The following is a 23,981-nucleotide window of genomic DNA, read 5'->3' as shown; positions in this document are numbered from 1 at the left end:
GCAATCTAATGGCCCCGCCAAGGGCACCCATACTTCAGTTGGAACTTACAGTTTTCAGTTGCATTTAGTTGCATATGAGGTTGCATATGAGGTTGCGTACAACCTCATATGCAACGGAAAACTGTAACTTGCAACTGATGTATGTGTGCCCCTGGCGGGGCCATTAGATTACAATAGAATCAACTGAATACAACCTCATATGCAACCATATATGCAATTGAATTCCTGATTTCAAGTTCCAGTTTTCAAATATCATTTTCGACCTCATCGTTGGAATCGATATATATATATATATATATATATATATATATATATATATATGGATTCCAAATATGAGGTCGAAAATGATATTTGAAATCTGAAACTTGAAATCAGGATTTGTAGTTGCATATATGGTTGCATATGAAACCACAGTATTTTTGAAAATATTTTAGAGAATGTAGTATTTTTGAAAATAAGATTGGATAAGGTAGTATTTTTGGAAATAAGATTGAAAACGTGATTATGAATAAAAAAAGCCCTAAATTATAAACGAAAAAAAGAATCAGGAAAGAGAAAAAAAATACCTGGTGGGGGGTGGGGAATGGAGTATGAGGGATTTTGGGTAAACCTGAAATCAAAAGAGAGGAAAGGGAATGATAGATTTCATAAAACAAACGACAACAAAGCGATGAAACTGATTGTTTCCTTTCCTTTGTCAGTTATCCCTAACCAAACGGCTCCTAAGCCATTAGTTGCATTGCATATTTTCGGTGTCTTAACACAAAAATTACGTATCCATATAATTGTCTTCCGGAAAAATAATGATGATAAGTTTCGCGGCCTGATGATAATTTTGTCAATCTTTCGCGTGAAATGGAAAGAGAGACGATTGTAACTATACGCTCAAAAGTTAGGGCCACTAAAGGAGAAATCATGGCTTTCTAACTTATTACGTCTCAATAACTCAAGTCTGAGGTACTATGGGCCTTGGGCTTACAACTCGTGAACTGAACGATGCAGCTTACATTTTATTTCACCCAAGAATTATGAATGTAGACCCAGCAGATTGAAAATGATTTTAATCAACAGATATCATTACTCGATCTAGGCCCAAATGAGTAATGACCCAATATCGGCCATCTCTTGAACATTTTTTGTAGTAATTTTTTGTACTATATTCATTTCGACGTAATAACAACCAAAACCAAATATTGTTTTAATATACTCTGCTTCCTAACTGATTAAAAGATAACATGAAAATCTCCGTAACAACAAATTATATATATTTATTGAATATAATATCAACAAATAATATATATTATTTATTGAAGATAAAAAAATAATCTCTCTAATGTCTGATGAATTTATGAGAACAGATGGTACAAAACAGTAATATTATAAAGTGGAAATGATGGATGATAAAACTAAAAATGAGCGATTCTCGTGTAACATTTTTATATTTGAATCAAAATTCTAGAATTAACCTCATTTAATAAAAAAGACCATCACATATATGAAACCTCTGTTTTAAAAGTCGGTGATTAATCACGATTAGTCACCGATTAATCCCTGTTCCGTAGCTTGCCGAACTGATTAAATCTCCGATTAATTACTGATTAATCCGATTAATCCCCGATCAATTCAATTAATCACCGATTAATCCCTGTTCCGTGACTTCACCGATTAAGTCCGATTCCCGCTTTTTACAACACTGTATGAAACATGTATATGCGAAGGATTCAAAGCCATTTACGAGTTTCGTTTCGTTTCGTTATTTTATATTTATTTAAGCAAGTTGCAGTTGTGATCATGTTAGTTTCACTGACACGAACGATTTATCAATTTTCGATATTTGTTTAAGCAAGTCTTTTTTTTTCTTTTTCTGACAGATTGTTCAAGCAAGTCTTGATTATGTAAGTTATCCTAACACGAGTGGTGACTCGGTCGGCGCAGAGAATCTATAATGGCATATCCTTTTTCTATTAAACTTCCTTTTCCCTTTGCTTCAACATTCATGCTATCATGTACAAGCAAAGCAAGGCTGTACATCTCACATAACTTTTTTTTAATCAATTTAAGAACGAGATAAAAGCCCTGTTTGGAAGTTAGAAGTTTGGACAGAAATTAGAGGTTTGAGGTGGTTTAGAGGTCTGATCACTAGAATATGCTAATTTTAGTGTTTGGTAGTTAGTGTATTGAAATAGCGGTTTTGGTTCAAAAAGTTAATTTTGAAAAAACTACTTTGAAGAGCTTTTTGGATTAGAGGTTTTGGTTTGTGTCAGAAAAAGCTAATCAATCAGCTATTTACTAAACAGTTTTACGATAAACAACTTATTCAATCCGCTAGTTAAAACATCTAATTCAATCAGCTAGTCAAAACATCTGATTCAATCCGCTGACAACTAACCACTAATCCCCAAAATCCAAAATCCTCTGACAGCTAACCACTAATCCCCGAACAGAACCAAAAGCTGGTCAATCAAATTTGTGAAGACAACTGAAAAATATGCCTCCCCTTGGTAGTCGTCAAGATCAAGTTCAATAATACAAATTTATTCAAAAATATAATATTGATTAAACAAATAATGAAAAATATCAGATATCTAAAATTTTATATGTTCCGGCCGTTAATTGCAAGTTTTATTTTATCAATCCTTGCCTCCTTGGTCGTTGGCGGTGACTTTATTTACTTAACATTGGTTACGAATCCAGTTAATTAATCATTCTACACCGCCGACGTGATATTGTATGTGACAGAGTCTTAAGCAATGCATTCTGATAAAAGAAATAAACATCTACTAGTATTCATTCAGTAGCTGCTGATTACACCAAAATTAAAAAAACACAAATTGATGCAATTACACATAAAAACTCGCACAACCACCATCAGTTAATCAAATTAGAATTAGAATTAAACACCTTATTTCATCACTAAACTAAACCGGATCAGTCCAGATCCGATCACCGATCCGACACATCAGAAGCAAGCCTGGACGCGATCGCAGAGTGATACATCTCATGAAAATTAGCGCCCTCAGCCGTCTTCATCCTCATCTGCTTCGCCTTCTCTTCCGTGAAACAGCCTAGACTGAATCTGCTAGATCCGGTTTGCTTCGGCGGAGCTCCGGATTCACCTGCATTCGGATCTTCAGATCCGGATCCCACATTGTGGATGTAATCAGGATCCGATGACCAGCCGAACAGCGAGGTCCACCAGGCGTTGGAGGACGCCGGAGTGGAGAGGTTGCGGCGAGAGACGGCGACGGCGGTAGGCTTGCCGGCGACGGAGGAGTGGAGGAACGGAGACGGGGAGACGAAGGAGAGAGATGTTGACATTGTAGTAGCTTGATTTGTAAAGAGTTGTGTAGAGAGATGAATGAGAATGGGGAAGAAGAGAGATTTATTTGGTTTTATTAATTTGGATTGGGATGAGAGATAGAGATGGATAAGGGCTGCTTACGTGGATTACACTTTTTCTTACTCATTTTTTTCTCTTCAGATATTTCCGTCTCCCTTCCTTTATTTTCAAATTCCGAATCTGATTATTTAATTTTGACACACTATAGCTGACATGTTGTCAAAAATTTGTTAATCACCGCGATTAATTTCTAATACGTAACTCGCCAAACTCATTAAATATCTAATTATTTAATTAATCATCCTTAATTTAATCTTGTTCCGCGATTTTACTGATTAATTATGATTCCCGCTATTTACAATCTTGGCAAAATACAGTCAACATATTAGCAAATTAAATTTTATATATTATTTATAGTATTTAATATGATTAGATTTATTAAATTTAATGAAATTTTTTGGAGGGTCGAAAATTCTCGAACTCTTTATTTTTCAATAAATTTTCATTAAGTTTAGTAAAAATGATTAAAAAAACATTATTATATACTAGTACTCCCTCCGTCCTTCTGATTTCTATACACTTTCCTTTTTTGGATGTCCCACTTAATTCTATACATTCCAAAACCTTCCTAAAGTGATATCCTTTTACAATATAAAAATCCCAACCACCACTGCTTCATTTTTCCATCTCTCCCAATATTAATTGTTTTGACTTTCTATAATTTATTTTTTTTTTATGACAAAGACTTTCTATAATATTAGTTAGATGGTGCATTAGAAATGATAAATAAGAGAGGGCAGGGATGGAAAATTGTTGATAAAAGTGCATTGAAAAGAGAGAGGCTCAACTATTTTGGGATATATTTTTTTCTTAAAAGAGTCCTCTAATTTGAGACGGAGGGAATATCACTTTATACACTATTCTTATTCTCATATCAAAGCGACGAGGGAGTAGTGTTTAAGAATGTGTACAGATCACTTTTTTTAACCAAAACATTGTTTTACATATAATTCTTTTAATGCCTAACAACATCTGTAAATATTGTAAGAATCTAAGCATTGCTTAAAAAAAAAAGAGAGAGAGAGAGAGAGAGAGAATCTAAGCATAAGCACAAGTTATAATTCTCGTGACAATAAAAATAACATATCAGAGAACTTGAAGAACAAACCGCACAGAACACATGTAACGTTCAGAGTGGAAACAAACAGTTGAATAATATAGCATAAGATCTGTTTAGGCTCGCCGTCTAACACTTTTAGATCAACTGATCCTCAAAATGGAATCAGAGCCCACATTTTGCCAAGGTGTTCGACTCTCTATCACCTCTAATATTCTCGCAATATAATTTGAAATGAACTCTTCAACTAAAAATGAGGATTTTGACCCAGAAGAGTGTTGATGGGTGTTTGTGATCTACTCCTCAACCCAAAAAATGGGACACCTGTTATTGATTACCATACTACAGTCCATCCAAACAACTTAGAACAAAAAATATAATGTCCTTGATCCTATAGTTATCTCTCAGAACATACTATACCGTGCATACGAATTTACACAACAGTATACTGTAGCAAAGACAAAACAGTAAAACATCAAATAAATTACACATCAACTTGCATGCAGCAAGGATGCTTTATTCCAGCTCTCTCCTTCGTACGGCAAACTTCTTCATTCTGTGAGAACAAAATGTATTGCTCTCATCTTATAATGTATAGTATATTACCGGGATCAATCATTTCTCATGCTGCTGGACTCTGGAGTATCATGGGGATGAACCTGCAAGCAAGCACATGATATCACTCATTATAAAGTCCAACTATGACAGGCAAACAACAGTATTAAAGTTTATCCCAGCTGCAATATGTACTAATATGCATAAACTCGACTAATACAAGGAATATGTGCACATTATGTCATTATCTCAGTTACTTGTGTGCAGGGACGTATCTAAGATTTTGTATTTATGGGGGCAGAATACCTAGGATTTCAAACTCATGGGGAAAATTAGAGGTTAAAAAAAAAATCTTAATGATTTGTGGTTCTTTTGCTTGAAGGGTGAAGTGTTTATTTCCTAAAAATACATGAAAAGGACATCCGGACATGAGCTTCTGTTTTGCTTTCTATTTAGTTATGCTGCTCTGCTGTAATAGGACAACAGAAGCCTGGGAGTGAGCGCTTTTCTTCAAAGAAAGGTCACAAAAAAGAAATGCAAATACAAGAATTGAACCATGGTTGTTTCCATAACAAACTCCAACCTCAACCATGGAGGCAAGGATGTTAGCTTTGAAAAATATTATACTGAAACATAGTAAACACTAAACAAGACACTGGGGGCAAGTACCCCCACTGCCCCCAGTGTGAATCCGTCTCTGCTTGTGTGCATGTTTACTTCGTTTGTAGCTACATTGCCAGGTACATTTACACGATATCTTAAAGGCTCCTGGTTTTTACCTGAATGTGTTTCTCATCGTGGAAGCTTAGAGCTCTGACCTTGATCTCCCCTCTGTTAGTCATCAGCTCATCTAATATTTCTGCATCACAGACTTCTACTTCTCCAGTCACATTTCCAGACTGAATTGTTTCTCTATCCTGATCAAAAATGAATATTCATTACGTGAAATATTAGTTTTGTCTTTAAAGAAACATCTCCAAACTCTATGCAGTAATTGTGATTGTAAAATGAAAATCAATATTGACAAATAAAGAAGGATAACATTTGCATACCCTTGAAGTCAGAGGCCCACTAAACAATTGTCGAGGTGCACCGGCTATTTCTTCATACTCAGCAGCATCCAGTTCCCTCAAATAATTTGGTTGAAATAATTTCCGCAATATATGCTGTCTTATGCTTACCAGTAGAAAGAATGGCAAGGGGAAGAGAATACCAGCTATTGGGATCCAAGTCACTCCATAACACAGCAACAAAAATGCAGACTGAAACAGCGTAAATCCAACAATGCTTTTGAATGGTACTGATTCTACAAATGAAGCATGGTCACCTTCCAAAACTCTGCAAAAATTTTGAATTGAGCAATTATCAGTTCACCTTTATGTGCATTTAATTTTCTTGGTCAAGTAAAAATATGGTGAGGGTTTACCTGTATCTCCTTCCCGGAGAAACTAAGAGAAGTGTCAATCTTTCCCAGAGTTGGTTTCCTGGGAGACTATCAATTGCCATGTAGGCAAAATATCCCCATAGAACTGATGATGGAATCAGTTTGATCACCGGCATTGCAAATACAGATGCAGCAACAAGGAGAGACTGCAACAGATTGCTCACTCTCTGCTCATTAACTCGTACAGGCAAGTTGCCATCAATGTGTTTGTCAGGGTCAAATGGTTCTGTTTCTGTTTGGCCGTCACTTGTATTCATCACAACATCCTTCAAGTCTTTTAACTCTAAGAATACTTTAAACTCTGATTCTGTTTCTGTTATTCCATCAGTTGTATTCATTAGAGCATCGTTCAAGTCTTTTGACTCTGAGTTGGCCTGAAAAAAATCAAATTCACATATTCAAGCTTTAGTAATTTATCACGAAAATGTTAAATTCAAGTATACATTTAGGCTCGTTTTTTCCTGAAAGTAAATTACTTTTTGAGAAAAAAATTACTGTAAATTAGTTTTCCAAAAAAATGACAAAAATGAATTCCACAAAAGTATTTTTCCACAAAACCATTTTCGAGAAAATATGTTCCAAATTTTGACTATCATGAAAATTAATATATGATATCACAAAAAAATGTTCAGTTAGGTTTTTCTCTTGCGAAGCAGGTAAATCATTTCTTATAAATTCATAACATTTTTAAGGAATTTTCTTTCTCTGGAAAATATTTTATTTTTTCTTGAAACCAAACAAACAAGGGAAAAAAATTCCAGAAAAAGATACAAAAGCAGGAATACAAATTCTATAATATATTTTTCCAGAGCCAAACAGAAACCCGAAGATAAGGAAAATTTATTTGAAAAATATTATCTGTAAAACAAGAGTCCTAGATTCAAGATATATAAAGCACTAATGATGTTGTTGCAGATCATATTTTCATTTGTTAATCACTTTAGATGGTATAAGAATCACTTACAACTGGTGAGCTGTCTATTTCTATGAACACATTTTGCATCTTGTTATAGATTTCCAACTTGCTAGCTTGCTCTTTCATGCTTTCTTTAGCACTTTGAACCATCTTTCTACGGATAGTCTGAAAGACAAATATATAAAGTAAAGTCAGCATCCAAAGATCATTATCCTTGCGTAAATCATACAAAGGTAGCTTCTGTTTTTAGTCTTCTTGTTACCTGTATTTCGAGAACGGCAAGGCTCTTAGTGTGCATCGGAGATTGTGGCAAGACACCATTTGAAGGAGGTATTCCGATCAATCCACAAAGCAAAGTCTATTTCTCAAAATCAAGATTATTACTATTATGGATTATTTATGATATAAACATATTAGAGACATTCATGTGCTAGTTTCCCATATACCATGAATCCCAATAACAAGATGTCATAGTGAATAGTGATAGGCAGAAGGTTTTTTGAGATTAAATTCCTTCTGTTGAGCTAGTTGAGAAGCAACACTGTGATCGAAAAAATATAGCCCAGCTACCATTATAGCAGGAACTATGGCAGCAAAGACATATACCGGAGGAACCTTACCCATGTCCTACAATTCAGAATTAAATTTTTTAGAAACTATTGCTTGCACAAACTTGCGTGCTAACCTTTCTGTGAATTCAGCGGAAAACTAATATAAGTATGCAAAATTATTTACCTGAATCACCGTCCAATGGTGAATAGAAGCAGAATCCCAGGGGAGTGGGCTAAAAAGCCTTCTTGGGACTCCAGAAGGAAGTTTGCTGGGTCCACTATATGAGAGTGTTGTCCAGACTAAGACCAACAAGGGAACACCATAATCTGCAATGAAACTTCTGAGCAACCCTGTTTAACAGTCAAGGATGTTAAAAGGTTAAAATTCATTATTCAAAACAAAATAGTTGAAAAACTATTATAAGTACTGTGTAAAATCTCTTACACACCTGTACCATACAACCATGATCGTGCCTTTCTACTTCTTAAGGCGGTATAAAGAAGTCCAAACGAAAATATGATTGCTAGTAACCCATTCGTGTAAAGCCACTGAAACTGATACTTTTCTGAATTTGTGTTCTCACCTTCAGGTATGTTAAATTCACTTACTATTCCCTGAATCAAATCAAACCAACTATCAAGCACTCCTCAGGTGGACTACGACTAATCTTACCCTGTACATAACTCGAAGGTAATACCTTAATAGCCTCTTGAATAAATAGAAGAGCAATCAACATCGCAAAAGTTTCCCCAGCAACCCTTGTAAATCTGATAATTATGGAGCCAGCATTGAAGATCGCTAACATAAACAAGAAAATAGCTGTCCAAACACAAACCCTGCAAAGTAAAAAGGAAGAAAGTGATATGGTCCCTTCATTAGCATATTGGCAAATAAATATTTTTTACCATTACTTAAGAAATGAAAATCAGTAATACCATCCAGCCCAAGCTAAGAACAAGGATTTTCCCAAATCTTCCTTTCCTTCAGCAAAGTTGTACAAGTAAGTGTACATTATAACAGTAGGCTCTGCGACTCCTAATATCAGAAGCGGCTGGCCACCAAGTAGGGAGTGTATGATACCACATATAGCCGTAGAAGCTAAAGTCTCTACAGCGCTCAAACTTCCCTCTATATACAAAATAGATAATACACTTCATCATCACGAAAAAAGTCTTTTTTAATTCATTTCAGGCAAACAATATTTAGCTCCTATCTTACATATTTTCTATATAGCTCTAGAAAGTTAATAATTTCTGTTGTAAATATCTTTCATTTTCAAATACTTGAATCTTTAACAAAAAAACCCAAAAGAGGAGGACAACAATACAGCTGCGGTATCAAGAGTCGAGAGTAAAAATAGTTAACCTGTATCCCTACTCAATTGTTCTCCAAAGGCAATAACAGGAAGAGCCGATGCAAAGAAGATGTACATAGTTGGAGCAAGTATCCTACAAAAATGAATATTTTCCAGAGAAATTCACCGGATAAATAAATCATCAAATATTCAAATAATATGCATGTGTACCCCAATCCAGAGCGAATTCCAGCAAGCCAATCGTGCTTATAACACGACGCCCTTCCTCGGACATCTTGTGCAACACCTCTGAATGGAGCTCTGATGCTCTCCATAGCTTAAACAGCGTAAAAATAATGATCAGACAACTGTATTTCATTTGTAAACACAGAACCATAAGACAAACATGAGACATTAATCTACTAATTTCATTTGTACATACAGAAACATAAGACAAAGATGAGACATTAATCTACTAATTTCATTTGTACATACAGAAACATAAGACAAAGATGAGACTTTAATTTACTAATTTCATTTGTCCGTACAGAACCATAAGTCAAAAATGAGACATTAATCTACTAATTTCATTTGTACATACATAACTAGCTCCCAACTGCACAGGATCCAGTCACTTGATAATAGGTAAGAATCAAACACACACAGTCTCTTGCACATATATAAATCCCTAGATAGTCAAATACATACAGGAGAAAAATGATCTTCTAACTTCAATGATTTTTAATGATACCAATTCATATAGATCCAAAACAAACTTATAAAATCAAAAAATGTCTCCATCTATGTTCATATTTATTATAAAATCCAGATACATAAATATAAAATAAATGCATGTCCCCACATTACACGTTACTCGAACTCAGTTAAACTCGATTCAACTTATCTCGATCCTCGTACGACAAGAACACACATATATATTCTATACTCTAAACATGTATATGTAAAAATGTTAACATACAGAAGAGTGTAGCAAAATTTTTTTGTAGGGAAGGGATTATGCAACTTCAGAGAGGAACTATTGAACTTTGGCTCTTCCGCCTGTTACTTGTAAATTTAAAGAAGAACGCGAAGAGGGTTTGTATAAGTAGCAAGTACTACTCCCTCCGTACTGTGAGTTCTTTCGGACAGCCGGACAGGAACCCCTGGTTTTGACTTTTGACACGATTCTAAAAATTTTATAAAATATATTTTATAAATTATTTTGATATTTTTAAATAAGATATAATATTAAAATTTTTATTAAAGAAAGAAAAGTTTTAAAATAAATTATCAACTTACACATTAAGATACGTGTCAAGCAGTTAAAATAATTATAAATAAATGACGGCAACATATAGAGTATTTGCAAGAGTGATCATGTTTCGTGTACATGGATGGGCGCCGGTTCACCTCGGAATCAGAGAATGCTACCTGCCCCACACTAATTCAGGAACCTGTCCCGATCTATGAACGGTGATTATTTTGATCCCTGATCCTCGTCTTAGAAATGAGTAAAAAAATATTACAATATATTTAATAATATAAATTTTAACTAAAATTATACTAACATGTCACTGTATAATATTTCACCACTTTTATATAACATTCGAAGTATCAATTTAAATTAGTAATACTTATTTTTAATACAATTAGAAGATAAAATTAGATTTTATACAATTAATTTACATTATAATATGAAAATATTTAATAATAAACTAGTGAGGATTATTTAAGTTAAAATATATACAAATATAATATCTTACTCATATATATAATATAATACTCCCTCTGTCCCATTTAATTCCATACGTTTCTTTTTAACTTCTCGACACGTATTTCAATACTCTTATAAAATATAGTTCCGTAACTTATTTTTGAGATTTTCTTTTCTGTATAAAAATATAACATCCAAACTTTAATTTGGAAAAGAAAAATTTTATATTTAATATGAAAATCGGAGAGTTTTGAGACGGATCGGGGAAATCCTAATCCCCTAACCTGCCTCAATCCTCAAATTTTTAATAAAATTTTTCACGATCTCATTGTCCCCGAAAAAAATTTCGATGATCCAATCTTAGCAAGACGATAATCACAATATGGTTGGAATCGAATCAGGTCAAGCTAGATGAGAAGGGACGGCACGTATAAAAATATTTTCAGTTATCCAATCCGAACATGATGAGAATCGAAACTTAGATCGGAATCCGGCCATACTGGACGGGGAGAATGTCCTGTCCCTGATGGTATATGGCTCTGTGATTTCTACTAGTAGTATAATACGTCTTCCAAGTTCCAGCCTAAATGCTCCCCGTATAAGAGCATCTCCAAAAAGATGCACCTGTTAGATATAAAATCTAGCTGTCATGTTAGGTTTTAAAAGTATAGCTAATGGTTGTGAAACAGAATCCTCGAACGCAGTGAACTGTTAGCAATAATTATAAATAACGTAAAACGTCACATTTGTTGATTGAAAACCCATAATCTATATTATTTCCATGTCATTTTCCTTTAAAATGTACTCTACTTTTATACTTTTGTCACTTGCATCTCTCCTATGTTGATTAATAAATAAAATTTCTTTATTAAATTAATTAAGGTCTCTCCTATATTATTTAATAATTATATTATATATACTATACTTTTAGTTTCTTTACTAAGTTCATAAAGCTAAATTCAATTATTAACTTTTAAAAATTAAATAAAAGTACAAATAATTGAGACATATTTTATTATTTATTATAAAATTATTATATAGATACCAACATATGTGTGTGTGTGTGTTATAATTATTATTGTCTATATATAACCTATATTTTTTATTTTTAAAATTTGCATATGAAACTAATATATATATATGTATATTATTTTTGCCAACAAAATATATAATTTTATTTTGGCAAAAAAAATATAAATTTTTATGGGAAAAAGTAATATGAAAATTTGAAAATAGTAAAATACAAAATTTTAAATAATAAAATTTCAAATAATTAAAATAACATATATATATTTATGTATAATTTTATTTGAAAATTTAATTTGATTGAATTTAGAAAACATTACTTATGAAATTTATCTATAACAAATAATTATTATTTAAATTTATATTTGTTAAAATTTAAAAACAATAATATAACATATAACTAACCATTATAGCTAACACCGTTGCAGCAGGTTCAACAAATTTTTACATATCATCTATTTTTATCATTTTAACTAACAATTATACATATCTCCCTTGGAGTTGGAGATGCTCCAAACTAAAGTTAACATTTCTTTGATTATCATCAAATTTAATTCAATTTTGAAGACAAAACTGCTTTTTCGCCAAGTCGGTCATAATTTGACCATCAAATCTCAAAAAAATTATATTTTTGATATTATTTGCGAATAGAGCTTCATCTTTTAGAATAAAAGAGTGTTAATAATTGTCTGGAACCTTTCAACATGAAAGGGAGGAATTCACATGGTGTACTGCTGTCTATGCAAACTTACAAGTCAGTATTGATATTTGATAATAAAGACCCGAAATCTTATTATAATCTGAATTCAACAATAACGAATTGACAATTCATCAGAAGAATAATGACAAACTAATAAGAATACTTCTGTTATTTTAAAATATTTTTAGAAAAACTTGTAAACATACAGTTTCGGCTAATTAATTTATTATGAAATATTATTATAATCGAGTACTTTTTCAGCAGGGACCATTTGTTTTAAGCTGATGGGAGATTAATGAGCTGACTATGATTCTCTTACCCCGTCATACACGCTTGTAATTGTAACCGCAATATCAGTATGTCACATACTCACATGTGTCTGCTGTATTGTTTGTCTTGTTAATTCTTCCCAAGTTCTTATTAATCAGCAATAATTTATGTAAAATAGAATACGAAATGACTTTTAATATTTAAAAAATTCATCTAAACAAAATTTGAATTTTAATTTTGAAAACAACAAAAACAACTCCAAAACTAAATATAAAATAAAATTAACCGACAAAAGTTTAACCTACTTTATGAAAATATAAACTGTGTTAATAATTAATCTTTATTTGTTGAAATATTTCACAACATTGATTTAAACAAATATATTATTTATTCAAATATAATAATATCTAGAATTTTTTTCATAACATTTAAAAATAAAAAAGATAATTCTAAACATTCTCAAAAATCCTTTATAATTATAAAATAAGTATATCACGTGACTAAATGAAATAATATAGATCCTAAAAAGAATATAAGATAGTAATTTTAAAACTTTATTTATATGCTATTATTTTTTATAATAAATATATTAATTGTATGTTGAAAAAATATTATTGAGATCATTCAGGTATAAATACTTACCAAACAGTATTATTCATACTGACATTCAGATTATTTATTGATTTGAGTTATTCAAATATATTAATAATTCAGTTCAGATTTGTCACCAGAAATCAGAAAATTACGCACATTTTATGTAAAAGGTCTCAGACACCGAAACATATTCAGTGTCACATCGCAGAGACTCTTTCTTTGGGCTTAATTAATAATTTTGGGCTTTAACTATAGTTTTGGGCTTTATCGCATTTAAAATGCGATTGCTTCTTCGTTCATCACTTACGGCCCATAGAAGATCGCTTGCCCAAAACATTTTTTTTACATGTAATTCTTTTAATGGCTATTGGCTTCTGTGAGAACAAAATGTATTGCTCTCATCTCATAATGTATAATATTATACCCTGCTTCAATCATTTCTCATGCTGCTGGAGCATCATGGGGATGAACCTGCAAGCAAGCACATAATATTAACTATTATAAACTCCAAATATGACCCGCAAACAACAGTACAAAAGTTTATTCCAGCTGCAATATGTACTAATAATCTAATATGCATAAACTCGACAAATAAAGGAACATGTGCACATTATCTCAGTTACTTGTGTGCGTGTTTAGTTCGTTTGTAGTTACATTGCCAAGTACGTCTACATGATATCTTAAAGAGCATCATGTACACACAAGAAAAAAAAAAGGCTCCTGGTTAGTACCTGAATGTGATTCTCATCGTGGAAACTTAGAGCTCTGACCTTTATCTCCCCTCTGTTAGTTGTCAGCTCGTCTAATATTTCTGCATCACAAACTTCTGGTTCTACATTCACATTTCCGGACTGAATTGTTTCTCTATCCTGATCACAAATAAATATTCATTACTTTAAATATTAGTTTTGTCTATAAAGAAACATCTCCCAACTCTATGCAGAGTGATTGTGATTGTTAATGAAAATCAATATTGAAAAATAAAATTGGATAACATTTACATACCCTTGAAGTCAAAGGCCCACTAAACAATTGTCGTGGCGCACCAGCTATTTCTTCATACTCAGCAGCATCCAGTTCCCTCAGATAATTGGGTTGAAATAATTTTGGCAATATATGCTCTCTTATGCTTACCAGTAGAAAGAATGGCGCGGGGAAGAGAATACCAGCTATTGGGATCCAAGTCACTCCATAACAAAGCAACAAAAATGCAGACTGAAACAGCGTAAATCCAACAATGGATCTGAATGGTACTGACTCTACAAATGAAGCATGGTCACCTTCCAAAACTCTGCAATATTTGTAAAATTAAGCAATTAATAATTTACCTTTATGTGCATTCAAATTTTCTTGGTCAAGTAAAAATATGGTGAGGGTTTACCTGTATCTCCTGCCCGGAGAAACTAAGAGAAGTGTCAATCTTTCCCAGAGTTGGTTTCCTGGGAGACTATCAATTGCCATGTAGGCAAAATATCCCCATAGAACTGATGATGGAATCAGCTTGATCACCGGCATTGCAAATATAGATGCAGCAACAAGGAGAGACTGCAACAGATTGCTCACTCTCTGCTCATTAACTCGTACAGGCAAGTTGCCATCAATGTGTTTGTCAGGGTCGAATGATTCTGTTTCTTTTTTGCCGTCACTTGTATTCAACACAACATCCTTCAAGTCTTTTAACTCTGAGACTACTTTTAACTGTGATTCTTTTTCTGTTCTTCCATCGCTTGTATTCATCACAGCATCCTTCAAGTCTTTTAACTCTGAATTGGCCTGAAATAGTCAATTTCACATATTCAAGCTTTAGTAATTATTCCGTTATTCGTGAAAAGAAATGTCAAATTCAATTATATATCTAGGCTCGTTTGTTTGCCAGAGAGTAATTTACTTTTTGGAAATTATTTTTACAATAAAAAAAGAGGAAAATAAATTCCACAAAAGTATTTTTCCACAAAACCATTTTCCATGATAATATTTTCCAAACTTTGACTATCATGAAAATTTAATGAAAAATAGTCAAGCAATGTTCAACTAGGAAAATGTTTTCCTCTTTTGAAGCAGGGAATCATTTCCTAAATTCGTTAAATTTTCTTTTTCTTGGAAAATATTTTATTATTTCCTGAAAATAAACAAACACAGGTAAATATTATAAAATTCCAGAAATAATACAAAAGCAGGAAAAATCAAAATTGTGAAAAAAAAATATATTCCAAAGCCAGGCAGGAACCAGAAAATAAGAAAATCTTATCCTGAAGAATATTATCTACAAAACAAACAGAGCCCTAGATTCAAGATATATAAAGCACTAACACTGTTGTTGCAGATCATAGTATCATTTGTTAATCACTTTGAATAGAATAAGAGTCACTTACAACTGATGAGCTGTCTATTTCTATGAACACATTTTGCATCTTGTTATAGATTTCCAACTTGCTAGCTTGCTCTTTCATGCTTTCTTTGGCACTTCGAACCATCTTTTTACGGATATTCTGAAAATAAATTTATAAAGTAAAGTCAGCATCCAAAGATCATTATCCTTGCATAAATCATACAAAGGTAGCTTCTGTTTGCAGTCTTCTTGTAACCTGTCTTTCCAGAACGGCAAGGCTCTTAGCGTGCATCGGAGATTGTGGCAAGACACCATTTGAAGGAGGTAGTCCGATCAATCCACAAAGCAAAGTCTATTTCCAAATATTAAGATTATTATAATTATTATGGATTATTTATAACAAAAACATATTCAAGACATTCATGTACTAGTTTCCAATATACCATGAATCCCAATAACAACATGTCATAGTGATAGGCGGAAGGTTTTTTGAGATTAAATTCCTTCTGTTGAGCTAGTTGAGAAGCAACACTGTGATCGAAAAAATATAGCCCAGCTACCATTATAGCAGGAACTATGGCAGCAAAGACATATACCGGAGGAACCTTACCCATGTCCTACAATTCAGAATTAAAGATTTTAGAGACTATTTATAGTACAAACTTGCATGACCTTTGTGTGATTTTCGCACAAAACTAACATAAGTATGCAATATTTTTTTACCTGTATCACCGTCCAATGGTAAATAGAAGCAGAATCCCAAGGGAGTGGGCTAAAAAGCCTTCTAGGAACTCCAGAAGGAAGTTTGCCAGGTCCACTATATGAGAGCATTGTCCAGACTAAGACCATCAAGGGAACACCATAGTCTGCAATGAAACCTCTGAGCAACCCTGTTCAACATGTCAAGGATGTTAAAAGGTTTAATTTCATTATTCCAAAATAGTAGTTGAAAAACTATGAGTACTATGTGAAATCTCTCTTACACACCTGTACCATACAACCATGATCGTGCCTTTCTACTTTTTAAGGCGGTATAAAGAAGTCCAAACGAAAATATGATTGCTAGTAACCCATTGGTGTAAAGCCACTGAAACTGATACTTTTCTGAATCTGTGTCCTCACCTTCAGGTATGTTAAATTCACCTACTATTCCCTGTATCAAAACAAACCAGCTAAATATCAAGCCCTGCCTCAGAAAGTGGACTACAACTAATCTTAAGTTGCATATAAACCGAAAGTAATACCTTAATAGCCTCTTGAATAAACAAAAGAGCAATCAACATCCCAAAAGTTTCCCCAGCAACCCTAGTAAATCTAACAATTATTGAGCCAGCATTGAAGATCGCTAACATAAACAAGAAAAGAGCTGTCCAAACACAAACCCTGAAAAATGAAAAGGAAGAAAATGACATCGTCCCTTAATTAGCATATTGGCAAAAAAATAACTGTTACCACTACTTAAGAAACATATAAATGAAAATCGGCAATACCATCCAGCCCAAGCTAAGAACAAGTCTTTTCCCAAATCTTCCTTTCCTTCAGCAAAGTTGTACAAGTAAGTGTACATTATAACAGTAGGCTCTGCAACTCCTAATATCAGAAGCGGCTGGCCACCAAGTATGGAGTGTATGATACCACATATAGCCGTAGAAGCTAAAGTCTCTACAGTGCTCAAGCTTCCATCTATATACAAAATAGAAAAATAAGACTTCATTATCACGAAAAAAGTCCTTTTTAATTCATTTCAGGCAAATAAAATTTAGGATCTATAATTTTCATATTCTCTATATAGCTCTAGAAAATTAATAATTTCTGTTGAAAATATCGTTTCTTTTCAAATACTTAAATCTTTATATAAAACCAAAAGAGGCAGACAACAATACAGCTGTGCTATTAAGAGTCGGGAGTAAAAATAATTAACCTGTCTCACTACTCAGTTGTTCTCCAAAGGCAATAACAGGAAGAGCAGATGCAAAGAAGATGTACATAGTTGGAGCAAGTATCCTACAAAAATAAATGTTTTCCAGAGAACTTCACCCGATAAATAAATTATCAAATATTCAAATAATATGCATGTGTACCCCAATCCAGAGCGAATTCCAGCAAGCCAGTCGTGCTTATAACACGATGCCCTTCCTCGGACATCTTGTGCAACACCTCTGAATGGAGCTCTGATGCTCTCCATAGCTTAAACAGCGTAAAAATAACAATTAGACAGCTGTATTTCATTTGTAAATACAGAAGCATAAGACAAACATGAAACCTTAATCTACTAATTTTATTTATACATACAGAACTAACTCCCAACTGCACAGAATCCAGTCACTTGATAATAAATAAAAATCAAACACACACAGTCTCTGGCACATATATAAATCCCTAGATAGTCAAATACATACAGAAGAAAAATGGTCTTCCAACTCCATTGATTTTAATGGTGCCAATTCATTAAAATCCAAAACACACTTATAAAATCAAAAATCGTCTCTATCTCTATTCAAAATAATATCTCCACACGCTTACATGCAGAAAACAAACACACATTTACTAATCATGTCATGGGATAGTCCAAACCGCACTCATAAAATCAAAATTCATCTCATCTCTATTCAAATTCATTATAAAAATCCGGACACATGAATATAAAATATATGCATGTCCCCCCGTTACTCAAACTCGGTTAAACTCGACTGGACTCGTCTCGATTCTCGTATCACACCAAAACACACAAATATATGTAAAAATGTTAACATACAGAGATAAATTTGAGGAAAGGGTTGTTCAACGTCGAAGAAGAAGTAATGAAGTTTGGCTCGTCCGCCTATAATTTGTAAATTCAAAGAACGGGAAGAGGGTTTATATAGTATTTGTAAGAGTGGCCCTGCTTAGGATATGTCTCTGTGATTTCTAGTATAACACGTCTTCCACTTATTTACTACTCGCTGTATAATCTAAGCAGGCAAATATTTTATTTATCATTAAATTTCAATTTTTTTTATTAGGAAAGTAATTAGTACTCGTTTCCTCTGCTAACAATTTGGGATTATATGCAGATGAATATTAGATTTATGCGGACAATTCTTAGGTGTAATTAGCCAAATAAGTCTGTTATATGGCTGTATTACTATTACAGGTCGCTTATTCTTTACTCAATATTTATAATCTTGTACACTATTTTCAACTTTTATACGTGAGAACGAGACTGTTAGCCAGAAAAGAAATTCAACATGTGAGATTAATGTCCTGTGAAATACTGTACATTGAATTCTCTCTTAGGACATTGATTATGACGTAATTAATTGTATACATTGAATTTACCTTTACCTTTATGTCCTCCGGAAAAATTGTGTTTTTATGGATATTATTTCCAAAGCATTAATATTAAACGTCAAGTTCTTTGAATGAAAAGAAAAAATTACTCCCCCCGTCCCATATTAGTTGTCACATTTGAGAAATTTTTTTATCCCAAAATAGTTGTCTCACACCTCGCTCAGCCCAATATTGAACAGGGACCTGATTCAGGATTCAAAATTTTCTTTTGGATCAAAAGTAATATACTTTTGCAGTGGGAAACAAAGATGTTGGATCCGAGATTCAATTCATCGGAATTTGGGGAATATGGTGACTAGAAGATTTTGCTACATGATTATTGATCGATATTTTAACATGTTTTTCTTTAGCCTTTTGGCATTTTATGAATGTTTTTTGTGTGTATTTACACCACAATTAAGGTACGCTATTTTAAACTTTTGAAAATTTATTATTATATTGATTTTGTTGGGTTATATGTATATAAGTGTTAGATGTAGACGTGAATTTTGACAGTCTTTGAATTTATGTATCTGCTACTTGTTATTTTTTCTCGATCACTTTGTTATGAGATGTTCAAGACTAGTACTATAGCTGTTTTGGTTAATCGTTATAGTCTTTTGGAGCCTATGTTTTATTGGATTATTTCTTGTTTAAAAATTTAAGTTTTTTGCGCACTAACTCTTGCTAGTTTACACCTTAAGATCATTATTTGTTTTTGATTAATATTTGATTGGTTTTGTGATTACTTGTTGTTTCTTTTTCTTCTAATTTCTCCAATGAAATGTGTTAAAAATTTAGTCAGTGTTGATTCGTTGGGATAGTTCGTCAAGTTTAATTGCAATTGTGTTTTTTGAGTTCGTAGGAGTTAGAGTTCGTATATCGTTATTGTTGGTGACAAAGACGAGATTATAGTACTTCAATGTCGATGAGATGGTGCTATCACTTACAGTGATTTGAAATAATATATTATTGAATAATTCTCTTGCATGATTTAAGGTTTGTTTGGTATAATTGGTGCCAACTTTAATTTTATTTAATTGGCTTTAATAGTAGTAAATGATGTATTTAATTTTAGCTATATTAAATCTCTAGTTGACTTGCTTAATTTGTGCTAATTTTTGAATTTTATTTGACTTGTTTGATTGATGCTGATTTTTGAATTTTTTACCGAGTAATTGCTAATAAATATATTTTCTAAATGTTTTAAATTCATTAATTTTATTTGACCGTAATAAATTCATATTATGGTGAGATATGACATTAAGTAGTGATTGACTCTTTTAAATTGAATTGACTGATGTCATAATTTTTTTTATAAATGATTTAATTGTTAATTGTGCCCTGATTGAGGCGAATTTGTACCATTCATGGGTGGCTATAAATGATGGCGTATATTTTGGCTTGTAAGAAGCAATCAAATATATTTTAATTATTTTAGTGTCTAACCAAAGATCCTTCTTTGGTTAGACTTTATTTTATTTTTTCAACTTCAGAAATATAAACACACTTCTAAAATACTTTATTATTGGATATATCATCCTTTATAATTCTTTAACTTATATAATTTTGTATATGAACTTATCTTCTTCTTTTTTCGCGTGTTTTTTGCAGGATCCTTGGAAGGTGTTAAATGGGTATTTTCCTATCAGATATTAAAGCATTATTATCTAAACGTCCGGAGATATCTTTGCATGTCTTTCGGTTAGATGGTAATCTTTTTTGAATGAATGAAATTCCTTGTAGCGGCTTATTGTATCTCGAGATACAACTCATCTACGAGTATGTAGACCCTGACAAAAAAAAAATAGTTGTCTCACATCAAGTCCAATGCATATTTGTGTAGACTTTTCCATGGCTACCCTGCTTGGTTGATTCCAATATTTGACTATTAATATATCTCATAACTCAGCTCAGAAAGAACCTGTGTTTAAAATAGAACCAGAGAACCACTAAAATTCTGCTATGGAATCCTAAATTTTAAATAAATTTTCAAGATTTAAATTTAAATGCATTTTTTTTGCATCGTTGTGTGTATTCAAAAAATAATTTTAATATATAATAAATAAACACAACACCTTTTGCATGTGCAGTTGTGATGCAGAATCGTTATTAATACTAGGTGGTTATAAGAGTTCTTAGCCTCATGATTCTAAGAGGAACATGACTCTCAATTTGCTTTAATATGCATCTCTTTAAGACAAGTTTTTCGCTAATTAATTTGAAGAATTGGATAATGAATTTATAAATCAAATCTTTTTATGTAAATGCGTAATTTGTTCCCAAAATGAGTGATTTTTATCCATAAATAAGAAGGTTACGCCAATTAAATATTTAATTTATGTTAATATGAAAAAATATTCAAAATAATTAATTAATTTCACAATGTAGGATGACATGTTACGCGCCCCTTTGTTTAACAGAAGCATTCTGACTTCAACTTTTTTTGACTCATTTGCGTGAATACGTATAAGTATTTTTAATAAGTTCAGGATGTTATCTTTTCAATCAGAGTTTCTACTTCTTTTCTAAACATTTTATCAATTTATTTATCTCTCTGATCCACTTCTTTACTTTAGCAATAAGTCACTTTTTTTAAATATGTCCAAACGGATATGTATATTTCATCAACGTCATTCATTTCCTTACACTTTTATGCATCACCACGTATTTTAGAATTTTAATTTTAATAAAATATACTTTTGGTGAATAAAATATAGTTTTATAATATATATATATTAAAATTTTGTTTTTAAATAAAAATTTAAACACTAAATTTTATTTGAAATACGTGTCGAGCGTCCGACCGCAAACTATATACGGAGAGCTTGAGACATAGAGCAAATTATAACTTTTCATATTTTGATAGATTTTACTCTATACTTTCGCATCTTGTTCCAACTATCTCACACCTTTCAATTCTACAAATTTGAAATAAAATAAAAATCATTAAAAATTTCCGAATTACTTATAATTTACAGGGGTGTATTCGATTGGGATTTTAAAGGATTGTTTTTAGTGTATGGATTTTAATGGATTGTATGGGATTTTGATTTTGTGCGGATTCTTGCTAAAATGTCGCAGAGTTGATAGGATTTAGGTACAATGCTTCAAAATCCCATTGATTTTGGTGGGATTTCAAAAAACTTAAAATACACTGAAGAATGCCACAAAATCCATCATTTTATGAAATGAAAAAAAATCCATCAGCATTTGAATACCATCAGATTTTAATTGATTTTAAATAATCCCAATTGAATACCATTGGATTTTAAAGCATAATTTAAAATCCCAATTGAATACCATCAGATTTTGTAGCATAATTTGAAATCCCAATTGAATACCTCAAGATTTTAATGGATTTCAAACAATCCCAATCGAATACCCTCGGATTTCATGAATGCAAAAAAATGTTTTAAAATCCCAATTCAATACACCCCTTTTAGTTTAAAAAAAGAGTTAAAATGTTCAACTACATCCACGCGTTGAAAACATTTCTTGTCTTCTCCTCCCTTTATCCATCTCCTTCCTCTGTGGATGCAAGAAGGAATGTTATACCTCTCGGGAACTACATAGAACACCTCAACCAACAATCATGAAGGTAAATAAACAATTTGATGAAAATGATAATAAAAATATATATATATCATTATGAAGGTCGGTGAAGACAAGTACCGCACTGCCCCTCTAAATCTGTCCCTGGATGTGTGTTCTATCATCTATGTATCGGTGTGTGTTTACGATGGTTGCTAGTTGCTACTTGCTACAATCAATGCAGCAAAAGCAATTTGACGTACAATATTTGACTATCTCTTCGCTGTTTGCGAAAAAATCGAGTTCCATACTCAATTATGAATAAATAATTCCTTCCATATGAATGTAAAGGGGATAAGATAAGTTTTGGTCCTTTTGGATGTAGGATTTGAGTCCAACTGAATACAACAGGTACAGTCTTGTGACTATTCACCAAACCTAGGTTTTTTGACTTTTGAGTGTAGTATTCGAGTCGTATGCACCCTTCCTGTTGCACATTTTTCCAATAGAGATTCATGGTTTTGACCGTGCAGGTTGATTTGCTGATTGAAATTTTAATAGGTAACTGTACATCGCACTTTACTATCGTTCATAAATGATGTTATATCACAATTTTGAATAATTTAAATCCCACCTTTGAAAATAATTTGTACCCCTTCCTTAAATATGCATAATTCTGTGTCGTTAACGTTAAAAATCAAATGTCAACTCAATAGTAAAGCAAAATAAGCAATCATTTACAGTTCCTACACATATAATTTTCAACAATTTTATATAATTTTTTCAATATCTTATATATATATATATTTTATAAATTTATAATTACATTAAAATGTTGAGTATATATACCTCTATATATATATATATATATATATATATATATATATATAAATAAGGGCTTTTAAAATTTCGGGTTCTCGCACGTGTGGGTTTTAATATTCGCATTTAATATATATCTAGTTTTGACATTAATGTTTGTGTTAAATAATAGTTAAAATAATAAAAGAAAATTATTTCATTTTGACATATGTCAACTAAAATAAAACTACTAAAGTTAATAGTATAAAAAAAAGTATATTGCACTTTGTAACTCCAAACTTTGGTTCATTAGCATATCAGACCCCACACTTTGAAAAGTGGTAGTTTGCAACCCTAAATCTCAATTAGCTTTCAGTTTGTAACTCTGACCCACACATCCATTCCAAACTGCCGTTAACTTTAACTGTTTAAGAGGTGACGATGTGTATATTAGTTTCTAACAGCTACTTTACTCCCGTGACCCCTTAA

The 23,981-nt window shown here is 32.2% G+C and overlaps 3 protein-coding genes across 4 annotated transcripts; all 3 read right to left on the bottom strand.

Annotated features, from left to right (window-relative positions):
• Positions 1-2,761: 2,761 nt before the first annotated feature.
• Positions 2,762-3,425, bottom strand: LOC108195228 (uncharacterized). Its single transcript, XM_017362184.2, has one exon. It carries the CDS (start codon positions 3,316-3,318, stop codon positions 2,944-2,946), a length of 375 nt encoding a protein of 124 aa, XP_017217673.1. The 5' UTR covers positions 3,319-3,425; the 3' UTR covers positions 2,762-2,943.
• Positions 3,426-4,760: 1,335 nt separating this feature from the next.
• Positions 4,761-9,679, bottom strand: LOC108194043 (boron transporter 4-like). The gene is given in 15 exon segments (XM_064082219.1): positions 4,761-5,116; positions 5,792-5,929; positions 6,065-6,350; positions 6,439-6,830; positions 7,421-7,537; positions 7,635-7,730; positions 7,819-7,854; positions 7,856-7,999; positions 8,108-8,274; positions 8,373-8,538; positions 8,622-8,760; positions 8,860-9,052; positions 9,290-9,372; positions 9,450-9,555; positions 9,661-9,679. Coding segments are annotated over 14 exon segments (2,109 nt in total). The 5' UTR covers positions 9,554-9,555; positions 9,661-9,679; the 3' UTR covers positions 4,761-5,068.
• Positions 9,680-13,858: 4,179 nt separating this feature from the next.
• LOC108194107 (boron transporter 4) lies at positions 13,859-18,702 on the bottom strand. 2 transcript variants are annotated; one of them, XM_017361005.2, is made up of 14 exons: positions 18,607-18,702; positions 17,933-18,038; positions 17,773-17,855; positions 17,342-17,534; positions 17,096-17,234; positions 16,839-17,004; positions 16,575-16,741; positions 16,295-16,468; positions 16,108-16,203; positions 15,895-16,011; positions 14,904-15,295; positions 14,528-14,813; positions 14,254-14,391; positions 13,859-13,993 (listed from the first exon to the last, which is right to left on the bottom strand). In XM_017361005.2, exons 2-14 carry the CDS (start codon positions 18,034-18,036, stop codon positions 13,964-13,966), a joined length of 2,085 nt encoding a protein of 694 aa, XP_017216494.2. In that variant the 5' UTR covers positions 18,037-18,038; positions 18,607-18,702; the 3' UTR covers positions 13,859-13,963. The 2 variants fall into 2 exon arrangements, with proteins under 2 accessions (XP_017216494.2, XP_063936854.1); XM_064080784.1 differs by lacking the exon at positions 18,607-18,702 and adding an exon at positions 18,144-18,248.
• Positions 18,703-23,981: the final 5,279 nt, after the last annotated feature.

This window comes from Daucus carota, chromosome 7, assembly GCF_001625215.2.
Source record: "Daucus carota subsp. sativus chromosome 7, DH1 v3.0, whole genome shotgun sequence".
NCBI classification, from domain to species: domain Eukaryota; kingdom Viridiplantae; phylum Streptophyta; class Magnoliopsida; order Apiales; family Apiaceae; genus Daucus; species Daucus carota.
The sequence above is the reverse complement of the archived record's forward strand: the minus strand, read 5'-3'. Positions and strand labels throughout refer to the sequence as shown.